This window comes from Notamacropus eugenii, chromosome 7, assembly GCF_028372415.1.
Source record: "Notamacropus eugenii isolate mMacEug1 chromosome 7, mMacEug1.pri_v2, whole genome shotgun sequence".
NCBI lineage: Eukaryota > Metazoa > Chordata > Mammalia > Diprotodontia > Macropodidae > Notamacropus > Notamacropus eugenii.
Window position 1 is genome coordinate 39,296,508 of NC_092878.1, and position 12,078 is coordinate 39,308,585.

Consider the following 12,078-nt stretch of genomic DNA (forward strand, 5'->3'; position numbering starts at 1 on the left):
GTGTCAAGTTCCAAATGACTCTTATTTTTATGAATTTGGCTCAGTTCTTTATATATTACATATGAGAAATGAGGTCTTTTATTAAGAGAAACTTTCCATAAAAAAATTTGATATTACTTCATTGTCTATGGTACCTTTTAGTAATTTCCCTGATTATCTCTCTGAATTATGTTTATTTTTCCTCTTGCTTTGCCTGAGATCATGATTGCTACCTCTTGTCTTTTTTACTTCAACTGAAATATATTAGATTCTACTACAGCCCTTTATTTTAGTGCTATGTAACTTTCGTTTCTAATGTGTCTCTTATAAACAACATATTGTTTGATTCTGGTTTCTCTTCCATTTTGTGACCCACTACAGTTTTATGGATGAGCTCATTCCTTTCATAGTTATTATTACTGTGAACTTCCCTCCATCTTGTTTTCTTTTGTTTCTTCTTCTCTCTCTTTTTATCCTGTTCCTCCACAAAAGCCTATTTTACTTCTAACCACTGCCTCCCTTAATTTACCTTCCCTTTTGTCATCCTCAACCCCTTTTCTCTTGCTTTTTCCCCTCCTGTTTCCCTATTGGGTGAGATAGATTTTTATACACATCTGAGGATATATATCCATATCTATATCTATCTATAGATATATCTATATCTATCTATACCTATATACATATATATCTACAGATATATATGTATATATCTATCTATACCTATATACATATATATCTACAGATATATATGTATGTATGTACATATGTACGTACGTATGTATGTATATATGTGTTCTTCCTTCTTTGAACTAATTCCAACAAGTGAGATTCAAGCACTGCCTGTTATCCCCCTATTTACCCTCACATTGTAAAAGCTCTTCCTTATGTGCCTCTTTTATGCGAGAAAAATTCTTCCCTTCAATCTCCATCTTCCCCTTCTCCTAGTCCATCTCTTTCTCTTCTTCATTTTTTGGGGAGATCATTACAATTTATACCCATGCCCTCTTTCTATGCAAACTTTTTTTAACTGTCCTAAATGATGAGAAAGTTCTCAGGAGTTACATGTATCATCTTTCCTTATAGGAATATCAACAGTTTAACTTTATTGATTCCTTTATGATTACTCTTTCATATATATATTTTTTATCTTTCTATTGAGTCTTGTGTTTGAATGTCAAATTTTCTATTCAGTTCTGGTCTTTTCATCAGGAATACTTGAAAGTCCTTATTTTCATTAAATATCTGTTTTGTCTCTCTCAAGAATTATGCTCAGTTTTGCTGGATAGGTTATTCTACGTTGAAATCCTAGTTACAGATAGGGAACCCTAGACATCAAGGCCAAATGTGTCCTTCTCAGTCCTCAAGTGGAACCCTTTGACTGAATCCAAACTTCACAGAACAAATCCTTTTAATAGAAGAATTTGTTCTGTAAAACTTGGACTTAGTGAAAAGGCTACACCCAAGGACCTAGAAGGCCTCGTGGCCTGGAGGCCTCAAGTTTCCCACCCTTGTCTAGCTCATTCTTAATATCTTTAAATATTATCCAAACTAGAATGTGTTATTTCAGATAGGGAACATGGTGGGCCATAGAAGAGAATAAATTCCCTGTCACTACGGCTCTTGAATTGGACAGGTACACTGTAGATAGGATTCACACTTTGGCGTAACTTTAATAAATTCAGCTCAACAATTTTTTTAAAGCCTGTGCTCTGTGCTCAACAATGGGGATACCAAAAAAAAAAAAAAGTGCAAAACTCCTTGCCCTCAAGAAGCTTGTATACTACTTGGAGCAAATGACATAAGCACAAAATAGTAACTATAAAATACGTACAAAGTAATGCATCATAATTTCAAATGGAGCAGAACACTAATATTTAAACATATCAAAAATGATCTTGCATAGCAGATAGAATCTGAACCAAACTTTGAGAGTATCTAGGGCTTTATTCTACAAGGCCAGTGCGGGGTGAGGAGTATATTCCTGTCAGGGGAGAGCACTAATACAAATGCACAGATGCAAGACATGGAATACCATGGGCACAGCTAGCAAGGATGGCATGAGTAGAACAGAGAGTCATTGAAGAAGAATAACATGAGAGTAGAAATATAGGTGATAGCCAGATTATTGAAGGCTTTAAATGCCAGGATGAGAAATCTGCATTTTATCCTGGAGTCAACAGAGGGACATTGAAGAAAATTTATTTGACATAGATTTTTTTTTTTACTAGATTGATCCACTGGGCCCCTGAGATTATGGGGAAGAAGGAAATGTAGCAGGGTTTTGATGCCTCTGAGATTTTGCCCAGTGTGTTAGAAATTATAGACGCACAAGGTCCAAGCCTAAAAAAATGTGTAGAAAACTAGTTCAGAATTTAACAAGATTGTAATGTGAAAAAGCAGCTTAACCACAGTTTATAATATCGAGTCCAAGACTTTGTAGGAACTTCCACTTTGCCTGAGCTATGGAGTGCAGCTATTTTGAATGCAAGGAATTACTTCATTAGCTCCTCTGTAATCTCCACCATTACATCACCCTCACCTATGATTCTCACTGAAAGCCTCAGGATGCAGTAGCTAACAGACTCGAGGAAAGGAAACATGAGAAAGAAATTCATGGTTTGGGAACACTGTCTGTGAGAGAATGTTGTGAGCATCTCTAATGATGCTTGTGGATGCAATTAGACAGCACACACTCAGCGGTCAGGGCTGCTAGGCCCTGTGTGAAGTTTTAGAGTTTCTCTTGGTTGCCCTCTTCTTTTGGAAACAGTATTGAAAGATGTTGCTGTTATGTCATTAAAGTGCCTTAGATATGTTTCTACCTATGTTACCAGTTGCCCAGGAGCTTGTTGTCTGTATATAAGAGAAAGAGGTATGGTGACAAGGCATGTACACAAAAGAGTAGATTCTCTATGTCTGAATGTGCTCTCTCTGATCTAGTCCTCTTTCCTAAGTGTGTGTCAGTGCCCAACCACAAATGCTAGGGTTTAGGCCATGACCTAGAAATATGAAATGAAATATACCATTTATGAAAAGCAATTTTAATATCATCATTACTTAGGGAATTAAAGAGCACAAAAATTCTATCAACAAATTATGAAGAACACTAGTGTATTTAGTCATTTTTCACAACCAGAAATTGTTTCCATAATATGAACATAAATTTTTGGAAGGTGGGAGAAAACCTTATATGTAGAGAAGATTCTTGGTGTATTCAATTATGTGCTTTTTTTTTTCTTATTTTTCGTATTAATATCACTAACCCACTCCTCTTATCTCCACTCTTAATTAAGTCTCAATATGTGGGCTTGACCTGTTATCAGAAAAAAAAAAAGTGTATGTGTGTGTGTGTGTGTGTGTGTGTATGTGTGTGTGTGTGTGTAGATTTATGTTATACATATATTCTAAACTTAACAAACAGCAATAAAATGAGTTTTCTTAACTCCTTTAAAACCTTTTGCATATATTAAGATTCTCGAGCAACACTTGTTTCTTCTCTCCTTTCTGGAATATTAGCCCTTCCTTATGTTTATTTTTTGAATAGTTTTATTTATTTATTTTTAGATTTTGGCATTCATTTTCACAAAATTTTGAATTCCAATTATTCTCCCCATCTCTCCCCACCCCATAACACCTTGCATTCTGATTACCCCTTCCCAAAATGTGCCTTCCTTTCTATCACACCCCACCCTTCCCTTATCCCCGTCTTCTCTCTTTTCTTATAGGACAAGATAAATTTCTATACCCCATTACCTGTATTTCTTATTTCCAAGTTAAATGCAATAACAGTTTTAATTCCGACTTTGCTCCCTCCTTTCCTCCCCACCCATTTCCACTGAGAAGGTAAACAATTCAGTACAGGCCATATGTGTCATTTTGCAAAAGACTTCCATAATAGTGATGTTGTGTAAGACTAACTATATTTCCCTCCATCCTACCCTGTCCCCCTCTTTTTTTCTATTCTCTCACTTGACCTTGTCCCTTCCCAATAGTGTTTACTTCTAGTTACTCCCTTCTCCCATTTGCCCTCCTTTCTATCAACCCCCTTACCTCACTTATCCCCTTCTCCCTTACTTTCCTGCAGTGTAAGATAGATTTTCATACTAAATTAAGTGAACATGTTATTCCCTCCTTGAGTCATATGTGAAGAAATTAAACTTCACTTTTCCCCTCTCACCTCCTCCCTTTTCTCCTCCATTGAAAAAGATTTTTCTTATCTCTCTTATGAGTGATAATCTGCCCCATTCCATTTCTCCCTTTCTCCTCCCAATATTTTCCTCTCTCACCCCTTAATTTAATTTTATTTTTTTATGAATATCATCTCTTGTGATTCAACTCAACCTATACTCACTGTCTATATATACATATATATATACACATATGTATGTGCATGTGTGTGTGTGTATGTGTGTGTGTGTGTGTGTGTGTGTGTGTGTAATCCCTCCACCTACCCAAATACTGAGAAAAATCTCAAGAGTTACAAATATTATCTTTCCATGTAGGAATGTAAACAGTTCAGCTTTAGAACATCCTTTATGATTTCTCTTTCCTGTTTACCTTTTCATGCTTCTCTTCATTCTTGTGTTTGAAAGTGAAATTTTCTATTCAGTTCTGGTCTTTTCATCAAGAATGCTTGAAAGTCCTCTATACATTGAATGACCATTTTTTCCCTTGAAGTATTATACTCAGTTTTGTTGGGTAGGTGATTCTTTGTTTTAATCCCAGTTCCTTTGACTTCTGGAATATCCTATTCCAAGCCCTTTGATTCCTTAATGTAGAAGCTGTCAGATCCTGTGTTATCCTGATTGTATTTCCACAGTATTCATATTGTTTCTTTCTAGCTGCTTGCAGAATTTTCTCCTTGTCCTGTGAACTCTGAAATTTGGCCACAATATTCCTAGGAGTTTCTCTTTTCGGGTCTCTTTCAGGAGGTGATCTGTGGATTCTTTCAATATTTATTTTGTCCTCTGGTTCTAGAATATCCAGGCAGTTTTCCTTGATAATTTCATGAAAGATAATGTCTAGTCTCTTTTTTTGATCATGGCTTTCAAGGAGTCCCATAATTTTTAAATTGTCTCTCCTGGATCTATTTTCCAGGTGAGTTGTTTTTCCAATGAGATGTTTCACATTATCTTCTATTTTTTCAATCTTTTGGTTTTGTTTTGTAAGTTCTTGGTTTATCGTGTGGTCATTAGCTTCCCTGAACTCCACTCTCATTTTTTAAAGAACTGTTTTGTTCAGTGAGCTTTGGAACCTCCTTTTCCATTTGGCTAATTCTGCTTTTTAAAGCCTTCTTCTCCTCATTGGTTTTTTTGGACCTCTTTTTCCAATTGAGTTAGCCTATTTTTAAAAGTGTTACTTTCCTCAGTATTTTATTGGTTCTCCTTTAGCAAGCTACTGACACACTTTTCAAGTTCTTCTCTGACCTGAGCCCATTTCATATTTTGGAGGTACTAGAGGCATAAATCTTGACTTTCTCTGACAGTTTGCATTATTCTTCCTTATCCAAAAAGATGGAAGGAGATACCTATTCACCAAGAAAGTAACTTTCTATGGTATTATTTTTTTTCCCCCTTTTTGGGCATTTTCCCAGCCAGTTACTTCACTTCTGAATCCTTTATCAAGAGGAGAGTTCTAGTGCTCCTCCTCCCCCCAGAACTGTGCACAGAGCTGAGACTCAGATCATCTGCTCAATTCCTCCAAGTGCTTTGGGTGGGGGTGGGGCCACCACTCAGGGCTGATGTTCAGATGAGCTGCTCAATTCTCCTAGAGGCTTTAAGCTGAACTGCTTGGATAATGGACAGAAAATTAAACAAAAAGGGAAAATATTGAATTGAACAAATTACTGCAGACTTTAGAGCTAAAAATCCTGTAGCATTTTCTTAATGAAGCCATAATTGTATCAAGATTCCTCAATATCATATTGAACATTTTTCAAAAAACTGACCATGAATTAATTAACATGTGGAAATATTGCAAACAAACATTAAAAAGGCATGTTGCAAGTAAAATTCCAATAAAAGTAGACTGAGGCATCAAGACCAGAAAATAGGGGAGAAATACTGCTTAGAAATCTGGGGGAAGCTCTTTGTCCCTAGTCCCACTGCTACCACCAAACTGTCCCAAGTGAAATTCTAACAACATTCAATAGATGGAGAAAAAAATTTCTGAGCAGTATAATAGTTTTTTTACTAGGACATGAACCTGTTAATAAAGCACGTCAGTGGTTGTCTCAGTTGAGCCAAAGACCCCAAAGTAGAAGGAGTGCTTCTGTTTTATAGATTTTAGGAAATATAGAACAAAGAATAGGACTTCATGAGCAGGGAATAAGTTATGATTACTCAGAAAAGCTCAACATCATGGATGGTGAAATCAGTATGATTGGTTATGGAGCACAGGCATGGGCAACAAGATGATTAGTTGGAAAATGGAAATAAAAACCTAGCAACATCACCTTCCCACCCTCCTTTGATTAAAAAATGTTAATTTTTTGAATCTATATACAAAGTCAGAGATGGTAGACCAGACATATCCAGTGGTATCATTGGATAACAAACCATACATCTTTGAAGAATAATTTGGTGATGTATAGATACTGGACCAGAATGCCTGGTATCTCTCTGCATCCCTCAGAGATAGCAGATTTCCTTGAGTCAAGAATGATAGTGATCAGCCAGAGAATTGAATTTCTAAACTTAATTTATTACAGGGCATATGAATTCCTGAATTGAGTTCAGAGTCAAAGAATCATGACCTAGGCAGTTACAGGACAAAATTAATTAATTGTAAATAGGATCAATGAAAATGATAGAGAATTAATTAAATTTTCTCAGGCAGAAAGAGCAAACAAATATGGGCAATAACAGTAAAATAGCAATCAATTCAGGGAGCACAAGCAAAAGTAAATAATGATGAAAAAGATGATGATAATGAAAAAGAATATTGAAAATTTTCTGAGATGCAGATAAAATATTCCTCAGGGGAAAAATCATAGTTTTTAATATATACATTAATAGAACGGAAAAAGGGAAGATTAATTAAGTATGCAGTTCAAATTAGAAAGACAAAAATAATCAATTTAAATTAAACACTTAAGAATGGATATTAAAAATTAGAGGAAATGAATTTGAAACAGAAAAATTATAAGAAGGCACAACTAAAACCTGGCTTTTTAAAAGGACTGATAAAAATGATTAACATTTAGCCTATTTGACTAGAAAGAAAGCAGAAAAACCAAATGAGCAAATAAAAAAATGAGTAAGTTAAAATGACAACACCAGAAGAAATTAAAAGAATTCTACTAACAACCTGAGAACACAAGAGAAACAGAGGAATGTTTTTAAAAATATAAAACACCCAAAGGATCAGAGAACGAAATGGAAACCTAAAATAAAATTAACTAAGAGGATTATATAGAACTAATTATAAAGGAATTACCAAAGAAAAACCTTCTCATCCTGTTGGAAACATAAGTAAATTCTATCAAATTTTTAAAGAATGGTTATTATCAACACTATAGAAAATTATTCTCAAATATTGAGAATGAAGGCACCCTACCAGATTCCTTTATGAGACAAATGCTTAGAGATACTGGAGTCTTTGCCATTTCATTCTCCAGCTCATTTTACTTATGAGGAAATTGAGGTAAACAGGATTAAATAACTAATCTATTCAACAAGTTGATATGTCTGCCAAGAGGAGTGAATGACAGGCTCATGACCATGCAATTGCTACTTACAAGGAAACAGCATGCAACCATCATCAGTGCCCGTGCTCCCACCATGATGAATCCTGATGAGGTCAAAGAAAAATTTTATGAAGACCTAGAGACACTTATCATCAATGTGCCAAAAGAAGACCAGCATATAATTCTAGGTGACTTTAATGCTACAGCAGACCTAGACAACCAAACTTGGCAGGGAGTCTTAAGGAGGAATGGAGTTGGAAACAGCAACAGCAGTGGTCATTTACTGCTGAAGACCTGTGCATCGCATGACCTTCTCATCACCAACACCGTTTTCTGTTTATCTAAATTCAGTAAAATTTCATGGATGCACCATTGCAGCAAACATTGGCATCTAACAGACTATGTGATTATAACGAGAAGAGACAGACAAGATGTGAGAGTGACAAAGGCAATGTGTGATGTAGAGTGTTGGACTGATTGTAGACTTATCTTTTCCAAGTTAAATATTTGCATTCATCAAAAGCACAGCCCCCAAGACAAAATGGCTATCTGAAGAATTAATGTCAACAAATTAGAGCTCTTCTCTGAGCGTGAACAGCTTGTTGCTAACTTGGAGGGAAAGTTGAGCCAACACACAATTGGCAGCAGTGAAATAGAAAAGGAGTGGGCAGCTCTCAGAGATTTGGTGTACAGTACTGTATTTGCTCATCTGGGTACCAAGACTGGTTTGATGAAAATGATGTGGAAATCCAGAAGCTGCTAAATGAAAAATAAGAACGCCACAGGATTTACCAGCAGGATAGTTAATTCATCTCTAAAAAGAAAGCATTTAATTCCATCAAAAGCAAAGTACAAGCAAAGCTTAGAGAGATGCAGGATTCCTGGCTCAGTAAGAAGGCAGATGAAATCCAGTTTTATGATGATAGTAACAATCCAAAGTGCTTTTATGATTCCCTAAAAGCTATTTATGAACCAAAAACCTATGGTGCATCACAACTACTCAGTGCTGATGGAGCCACATTGATTAGAGATAAAGACATGATCCTAGAGAGATGGGCTGCACACATCCATAGTGTTCTCAACAGACCATCATCAATAAATGCTATGGCCATTGATAATTTACCCCAGGTTGAAGTCAATCCCTCCTTAGCTGAGCTTCTAACTGAAGAAGAGGATTTGAGGGGCATTAGGCTCCTTTCATGTGGGAAAGCACCTGGTGCTGATTCTACTCCAGCTGAGATTTAAAAGGTAGGGGGACCATTGCTCATACAAAAGTCGACTGAAATTTTCCAGGTTATATGGCAAGAGGAGGTTGTCCCCCAGGAGTTCAAGGATGCCTCCATTGTCCATCTCTATAAAGGTAAAGGGAATGGATTGTCCTATGACAATCACGGGTTGGGGGAGGAGGTCTCTCTCAGTCATTGCTGTCAAAATTCTTACTAGAGTTCTCCTTAATAGGCTGATCCTTCACCCAGAAGATGGTCATATACCTGAGAGCCAGTGTGGCTTCAGAAAGAGCCGAGGAACCTTTATAAAAATGGACAATGGAAGCATCCTTCAACTACTGGGGGATAACTTCCTTAACCTGGAAAATTTCAGGCATTTTTTGTATGAGCAATGGTCCCCCTACCTTGTAAATCTCAGCTGGAATATAATCAGCACCAGGTTTCTGACACTTTATAATCTCATGATACTTAATGACAACCTTGTGGGTTACTTTTATAATTCTTGTTAAATTTCCAACCTTATTTTTTGAGTTCTGGTATGCTAGGTATTCTACAGGTTCTCAAGGTTGGAACCGATAATTTAGCCATCTTTGAACACAATACTCTAACTTATGAAAAGATCATTCATCAGTTGACTGGGACTTGGAACATATTTTCCCATAGAAGCATTATTGATACTTGACATATTTTCGAGTTGGTCAATAGATCTTTTGAATTCACAATCTATTTTGAGCAGATCATTATATTAATATTACTGTGTAACTTTAGGCAAACTTTTGCATGTCACTAATCTCACTCTCTTATCTAGAACATGAAAATAACTGCTATTGTATGGAAAGTACTTTGTTACCCAAAATAAATTTGAACTCTTCTAGATCATAACCACCCTGATATTTTGATGGGAAAACGTATGCCTGAAAAATGTTTTTGTGTATTATAGAACAACATATGCCAAAAACTATGATAAAACTGAAGAATTATGTAGAAAGTAAGATTTTTCTTCCTGTATATAATCCAAAGGACCTCAACCTAAGCATAACTGTAAGTATATATGTTTTTACTCATAGAAAATCATTTGTTCCCATGCGTATAACCCCATATGGACCACCATCACTATGCAGGGCTCCCTTTAGGGGAAGTTATCATAAATCTAGCACAAATTGGTTTGTGCTCTTGCTTTCTTCAAATATGAACAGTAAGGAGCTTAATGTGGTGGACATACCTTCATGCCTTGTTAGGAAGGCTGAAGCTAGTGTATCACTTGAGTTTGTGAGTTCTTAGCTACAATAAGGCTAAAGCTACATTAATTTTAGCACAAATATTCTGTTGGGGTAAACTGGCTTAGGTTGGAAGAATAGAAGAGGTTAAAGCTTCTGAGCCAATCAGTGTTGGAATCACCAGTGTGAGTAGCTCCAGAACTTCTTTTGTCTAGGATGAGATAGCTACAGTCACTCTCAAATAATAAATGAAAGAAAGATAAATGAGAGAGGGCAGAAGAAGGTAAGGAGGAAAAGAATAAAGAAGGAAGGTAGAAAGGAAAGTAGAAAGGAAGGAAGGAGGGAGGGAAGGAAGTAGTTAAGAAGATGGCGGGGAAAGAAAGATAGAAAAAGAGAAAGAGGGAAAGAGAGAAAACAAAGTAAAAAAAAGCAACCCCCCATCATTTTCCAATTTCTCTCAAAACTTTCTGAATCATAGGACCTCCTCCCCCCCCAAAATTAAATGTTCTCTGTCATTAATAAACTTCTCTTTTTTCTCATTCTCTATTTAATTCTCGTTTTCTTCATGGAACTAACTAAAACTTGTTTTTTTTTTTCTGAAATTGCCGAAACTTTTCTTCTTCTTTTCGATGGTATCCGTGCCTTCTCTCATGCTCCATGACTGGCAGTCAATTCCTCTTTCTCATCATTTTCAGATGCTTTTATTAACATTATTACAAAAGAACCTCTCTTCCTCTGAAGCTCACGAAAATGTTCATATTATTGCTGACCTCCAAGACACTCTTCCACTTTCCTCAGTGACTTCAGCATTGGTTCCAAATATTTTCTATTACCCTAACCCTCTCTGCATCTTCCATGATTTTCAGTCTTTTCCCAGTTGGTTCTTCTATCTATATTCATTTATCATTCCTCTTGATACCCATAGTGTCTATATCTACCTTATCCCAGTTACCTGTAGCTGTTACCTAAAACTACTTAACATCCAGGAGGCTAAATGTTGGAATTCTCCAAATCAGATCTCAGCCTTTCATCCAGTCACCTCTCCTATTGATTCATGCTTTCAAGACCTTCCTAATCCTTCATCGTTCAGTCAGTCATACACCCTTGCTGTAGCTTCATGCAGTCAACTTCCTTTATTGTCTTGATTTCATAGTTAACCATTCCTACAATACACTGTCCTCCACTCATAGATTCCATTCTTCAAACTTAATCATTTAATAGAGACCATCTGGAGATATGATCATCATTGTTGCTTATTATTGGTGTTATTATTATAGATAATTTTCATCTTGTTCAAAATGTTCAGATAAAAATGATCCTGGGATCATATCTTGCTTTTAGTCTAATATTCTTCAGAGTGTTGCACAAGCAGATAAAATGACTGCTTTTTGTAGCTTAATACAAATCTTCTGTAGGTTTATTGAAGGTATCTTCAATATAACTCCAGTAGTAAACAGACATTGGCTATTACTTATGTCATCATGTTGCCACATGATTTTGATTTCCTTTGTAGGTCCCTGTGTTTTGAAAGATCCCATATAACTTGGGAATTATGCATATTTAAGTTAGGGACTATGACTTCATTACTATTAGGAAAACCCTTCTACCAATGCAGGTGAGCTCCTTCTCTTGCATATAGTCTTAGAGGAGTCAGTTGTCTAGAGCACTAAGAGAAAGATTAAGTGACTTGCTCAGAGTCATGAAAGTGACTTGTCCAATCACAGATAGCTAGTATAAGTCAGAAGCAGAGTTTGAATTGAGACTATCTTGCTCACAGGTTTAGTTCTTAGATCATTTAGTCTCTCCTACAAGCATTTTGTATGGTGACATTTATACCCCAGGACAGCAGCTCAGGACCTTATTCACCAGACACATCCTATCATGCCACCAATACCCTCTCTAACCTAGATCTGAGTCATTGTCCAAGGAAGAAACTTTAGTGAAGGTGTCCCTGTTAACCCTGATGTCACCA

General features: G+C 36.2%; 1 protein-coding gene across 2 annotated transcripts in view; it reads left to right on the top strand.

Annotated features, from left to right (window-relative positions):
* Positions 1–12,078, top strand: part of LOC140514408 (cation channel sperm-associated auxiliary subunit beta-like) — a 176,076-nt gene that overhangs the window by 153,911 nt on the left and 10,087 nt on the right. The window contains exon 24 of one of the 2 annotated variants that reach the window (XM_072624722.1): positions 9,765–9,852. In XM_072624722.1, the coding sequence (XP_072480823.1) occupies positions 9,765–9,829 (65 nt within the window). In that variant the 3' untranslated portion in view covers positions 9,830–9,852. Of the gene's footprint in view, positions 1–9,764; positions 9,931–12,078 lie in introns of those variants that run through there. The other variant, XM_072624721.1, reaches the window with a different exon arrangement.